Below are 6,000 nucleotides of genomic sequence, written 5' to 3' on the forward strand. Positions count from 1 at the left end.
ATATGGTGGCAAGTACTAATGCCACTTTTGTACACTTTTGTGTGGGTATGTAGTATATTTGTAGAAAGTAAAATGTAGTTCTTCTCTCACTGCCCATGAGAGTGTGTGTAGCATGTGTTTGCATGTGTGCCAAATTACATCACTCCAAAGGGAGCAGTTTTCCTGATAGTGTTCTGAGTAGGCCAAATACTTTGTATACTTTTGTACCATATTAACTTGTAATTTTCTAGCATTCGTATTTTCTTTGTATTTATCATTGTTAGTGCTAATTAACCATTCCGGCAAAAGAAATCTTTCAGAAAACGTTTTGAAGCCTTGTTTTTAAAATTCAAATTGGAAAACACTGCCAATTCATGAGGCATCATGATGCAACATACATACTGCATAATGTACCTCCCACATTATTTCCTCATGTTTGGCTGTGGGAAGTGTTTTCACAGGTGGAATGTACAGAAATAGATGGTTACCATGACAAATAACAGAAAGGACAAAAAAAGCAACAATTTTCACACAGAACATGTAATAGGATTTATACAAAAAAAATAAAATCACACAAATATGGATGAACTAACTTGGGATTTTGAATAGATTGCTTTTTCAGACCATTTCAAATTTCTTTGAATTCTAAGTGTTTAACGGAACATGCTTTGCTGTGATTTTGTTCATCAACTGTTTATTAAAAGTTAAAACGGCCATGAAAAAACAGAAATAAACATCCCGTATTAGGGTTCAGATACATGTTGGTCTTGAGGCAGAGAAAAACAACTCGTATCGCTTTGTGGCAACATATCTGGCATTTACTTGCAAGCTGATATCAAATCAGAATACCCAAATCACAAGCATGTAAATACTAATTAATCAGTATTCTGTATTTCCCAATGGGAATAGCATTATAGAGCTAGCCTAAAGCAAGAAAAGACTATTTTGGTATTTTAAGCCTTCTTACATGGCTACAGTGACATTTCCTTCTTCTCTTAATAGTGATTTTTCCCCCCCCCCAGGAAACCTTCCCACCCTCAGCTGCCTGCCTTTGTCAGTCACATGTCCAGAGCAGTGAAGAGCCGCTGGGACAGTGTGATGAGTGCTCTCCCCAGGCTGCCCAGCCATGCTGTCTGTGAGATGGGAGAACTCACACAAACAGGTATAGCTGAAAACGGGCAGCAGACATTCGTCTCTCTGTCTGAAAATCCTCACCTTTCACCTAAGCACCTATTGGTCATGATTTCAAAACAACTGTGCATCATAGTGCAGTAAGTGCACCGCCTTTTGATTAAGTTCCCTTTTAAAGCTAAGGCTGTTATTTAAGCTTTCACTTGTTTGTGCATTGCACTGTCCTTTTTGACTACCCAGGCTTGAGAATAGTTAATTTATTGGGGGGGAAAATATAGGTGTGAACAAATTTGCAGATGGTTCAGAAGTAACGTGGGTTTAGTGGTGTGCTATCTGCCAAATGAATCTAGTCTATTCAATAAATACATTTATTTTTATTTTACAGTGAAGACTGAGTAAAATTATTACATTATGTAAACCAGTTACCGCACTCTACTGTTAAAACTTAAGCACATTGATGTGTTCATTCATTTGCAGATTAATCATATCATGCCTTCCTTTTTCATTAAGATGAAACATTAATCCCATACAAAGGCTTTTTGAGGTGGATTGGTCTTTGATGAAGTCAATAAAATTAGTTTTGTCTGTTAGTCAATTGGATTGATCTTGCATTATGAAGACTATGCCAGCTCATATCAAAACAACACAGGATTCAATGGCTGTTTTTGCTTATTTGCTAATGACAGTTTCTGAAATATAGAAAAGGGTTTGTTTTTTACAGAGATCAGCTTGATAAAAAGCTATTTTCAATTTTTATCTTGTCTGATAAAGCAGGGAACAAAATAGTTCAGATATTGTTCAAGATATTGTCTTAAAAAGACTAATAAATACCACTGTGTGTACTACTGTTAAAATAAGCAGTGATTTGTGGATATCTGTGTGGCATTTGTCTTATTATACAGCCATTAATGCAAATACATGAAGATTATCAAAAAATGAAATTTTTATCTAAGAATACATGTTAGTATTGGATCTTATGGCTGTCTTGTTTCTTGAAAGAATGTTGAACATTGTTCTCCTTTAATCTTTCTTTTGAACCCTTTCCAAAGAATTTCCAAATTTTATTTACACTATAAATTAAAATGTTTCTTGGGGGAATTAAATGTTTAATTATTGTCCCATTGGGTACCTGACAGTTTCATTTAACTGAACATTTTCCCCTTTTTTCATAGAACAACTGTCTAATTTAATATTCTTGTTTACCATCCATGCGTATTCTCATTCCATTTACGTAAGACATGCGCAATAGACAATCATTCCCAGTGCAACTGAGCTTCTGTGATCAGATGTCTTATGATCTATTTGGGCCCTGAAATAATATACAGTATTTCCTCACTTGTTCTAGACACTTGTAGTTGCAGTGCATTTAATTTTTGCTGTTCACAACAATTAAGCAGATTGCTTTAGAATGTAATAAATATTAAATACATGCAAACCTTTGTATAAATAAATGAAACAGTCACTTATAGTTTTTCAATATATAACATTTTGACATCTTGCCAAATCGGTTTTGTGTTCTGTGGCTTTGTTTATTGTTTTATGAGTGGGTATTCAGAATGTATGTCCTCCTGTACACAAAAATATCCATAGAATATAATACAAAATGTTGTATTTTAAGACAGTTTTTTTTTTCAAATATAGGGTGTGCTGTGTGCGTATAGGGGAATCAGATTGTAGTCTTACTTCTGTGCTGAAAAATATTAGAAATGACCAATTTTTTAAACAATTGTAAATATTTTTATAAGTATAAATAAGTAACAGTTTTGTCTGCAGTATTTTAAGCCTTTCCTGATACGTTTTGGGAAAAGGTATTTTCAGGAATAGACATGGATTCCTACTCAAACAGCACCTGTCTTTTCTGGCACACTTGTATACTCGCACATTGAAGTCTTTTGCCAGAAATAATTAAGCAATACAAAACCTGAAAGGTTTGACATTTTGAGAAACATTCAATTATTTGTGCAGCACGCCAATCAACACGATCTCAGACTTGGTTCATAAACTTGAGGGGTTCAAACTCTTTGCTATGTCAGGATTTTACAGTATCTGTGTAGGATTTATGGCTTATTACTCATACAGTGCAGATAACTGAAATATATGGTCAGCAGCTTCAGGTCTAAATATGTCAGTTGGCTACAGGGGCATTACAGAAGAAATGTTAAAGTCATCATGCTATGTGTTTGTAGTTCAGTCTTCAGATAGTTTCTGATTATACTTATAAACTGCTTTAAAACCCATTTAACCAGGAGAAAATGTAGTCTGCTGCAGCCCTCAGGAGTAAGGTGTATTGATCATGGCAAAAGAGTTATCAAACTGCAAAGGGAATCAATATGGTTGCCTGAAAGTTATATCTTTCTTAATCTTTCCCTCCTACAATTGTTATTGGTCCTGTTAACTGAAGTGCTTTCCTTCTTCAGCACTCTCTGTTCCACCTTGTCCAAAATGTAAGAGATGTGAGAATAATTTCAAGAAAATGTAGGACAGAGTACTGAAATGGTACAGTTACAGCTTGTTATTTCTAAACATATATTTATATTTCTTGTTCCAGGAGTTGTACAACATCTCCACAATGGTCAGTTCCTGCGTAGCACCTATATAAAAAAAAAAAAACTGTTGCCCAGCAACTGGGCCAGCAAGCACCTGTACATAGAATCCACCGGCAAGAGCCGTACCCTTCAGAGCGGCCTGGCCCTTCTGTATGGCCTGCTTCCCGATTTTGATTGGCAGAGGGTCAACATCAGGCACCAGTGGAGCACCATCTTCTGCTCCAGTAGCTGTGACTGTCCAATGAGGAACCACTACCTTGACGAAGAACAGAGGAGGCAGTTCAGTCTGAGGGTGAAGAACAACCTCCTGGAGCAGACGTACGTGGAAATGGCCAAGATAGTGGGCGTCCCCACAAGGCAGCTGAGAGCAGCCAACCCCATTGACTCTCTCTTGTGCCACTTCTGTCACAACATCACCTTCCCTTGCACTCACAATGGCTGCATCAGCCTGGAACACTTCATGGTCATTAAGGGTCATCAGCTGGACGACGAGAAGGAAAGGCATGAGAAGAAACTGTATTACAAATACTCCATTCTGGCCGTCCACCCTTTCCTGAACCAGACAGTCTCACGCATGCAGAGAATCGCTGAGGGACACAAAGAGGAACTCTTCGCTCTTTTCTCTGCCCACGATGTCACAGTGGCACCTTTGCTCAGCGCATTAGGGCTGTCTGAAGCCAGGTTCCCCAGGTTTGCTGCCCGCATGGTTTTTGAGCTGTGGAGAAGCCCCAAGGGCAGAAAAAATCTGTATGTCCGTATTCTGTACAATGGACAGGATGTGACCTTTCTGACTTCCTTTTGCCAGAAACACAACACGCTTTCCAATGAGCCACTCTGCCCTTTCCAAAACTTTCTTAATTTTGTAAAGAGGGACATGTTTGCCATTTTTAACAGCACTAATTACTATGATGCTTGCCACAGGCGAGTATTTTAAAAGGGATACGTTGTGTGACACCAGGCTATATGGTACAATCAACTGTATATTGCTGTAAATCGTATTTATTAACACAAAATGTATTTGTGGTTTCTTTTTAATTGACCTATTTGCTAGTTTGTCACTTTACCAGCATATGCAGAATTGAACTGATACCTTACAGAAAAGCCATAGTACAGCATTACTAGAGTACCTTCATGTATTTGGAATATTAAGCAATAGGGAGTTATGACAGGTCTTCAAATGCCATTACAATGTTTATTTTACGCTTCTGTTTTCATCAGAAAATATAATGATGGTGCTTAAGAACAATTATGTTATAAAATAATTTCTGGTGTTCTGTAAAATCAAATCTGTTCTGTTGGTGGATTATAAAATCTTTCAGCAGTGTTGAATGTTTTTATTCTGCACAGTAGATGGAGCTAAACCTCTTCTTCCTACCTGAAGAAAACTTGAAAACAATTTTTAGCTGGAGTGGTTTCTCATCATTGCCATCCCTTAGCACACAGTTCAAAAACACCATGGTGTAGATTATGTGGGCATATACTGTACACAAGAAGAATGGAAGACTGAGTGGTTTACAATATTCAGTATATCTATATGCTGCTCATTGTCACCATTGCAAGTTGATGACTTTTTTCATAAATGGATGTGCTGTTAAAGATTTGCAACGAGACACCAAGCAGAATCTGACACATTGTCACAGTGCTTCACTTCATGTGATGTCTGTTTTAAGCTGTAGTTATGTATACATTTGGGTATTTTAGGAAAAATGTCTAGTTGTAAAACATTGTATTTTATTTAATTTGTTTCATCACAAACAAGAAACTGACATTTTGTTTTATTAATTTTTAAGGTGGGTGTCAACAATTTTGTAAATGACTTTGATGTATAAAAATCTGTATTTTTTGAAAATACATTTTAAGGGACATTTCCGAATAAAATGCAATTAATAAATAATTTAGTGCATTGTCTTTCAGGACATACAGTAAGTTATATTTTTAATTTATTCTTATCACTTTTTTAAGCCATTCTTTTTTGTGGTTAAGTTAAGTTAATATCTTGTTTTTATTATAATTACCTGTATTATTCTGGAATATTAATTGCATTTCTGTTTCATTAAACAGTAATTTGATGCATTTCACAAATTAAGAATACAAGTATTGTAGTTTTAATTTAGGTATATAGTATTTGGAGATGCTGGGTATTTTATACATTTAAAATGCAAATAAAATGAGCAAAATTTACCATCAAATAGCAAATGTGTGATATACTGTACATACAGTAAAATATTTATCAATTTTTTTTTCTGATTTTTGTTGGTTTCAGTAATCTGTTTGTACTTGTTTGTGTATAGCAGAACACAGAATTAAATGTGTGCTGGGGACACAACGGATTTGTGAAATGAAG

General features: G+C 35.9%; 1 protein-coding gene across 2 annotated transcripts in view; it reads left to right on the forward strand.

Moving 5' to 3' along the window:
* The window catches only part of pxylp1 (2-phosphoxylose phosphatase 1), a 36,100-nt gene extending 30,550 nt beyond the window's left edge, over positions 1–5,550 (forward strand). For both annotated transcript variants that reach the window (XM_088617646.1, XM_088617657.1), the window contains 2 exons: positions 1,002–1,141; positions 3,659–5,550. In XM_088617646.1, coding sequence (XP_088473772.1) covers positions 1,002–1,141; positions 3,659–4,590 — 1,072 coding nt within the window. In that variant the 3' untranslated portion in view covers positions 4,591–5,550. The remainder of the gene's footprint in view (positions 1–1,001; positions 1,142–3,658) is intronic.
* The last annotated feature ends 450 nt before the right edge of the window (positions 5,551–6,000 follow it).

The sequence above is a fragment of the Lepisosteus platostomus genome, chromosome 2 (genome assembly GCF_059453375.1).
Source record: "Lepisosteus platostomus isolate fLepPlt1 chromosome 2, fLepPlt1.hap1, whole genome shotgun sequence".
NCBI classification, from domain to species: Eukaryota; Metazoa; Chordata; class Actinopteri; order Semionotiformes; family Lepisosteidae; genus Lepisosteus; species Lepisosteus platostomus.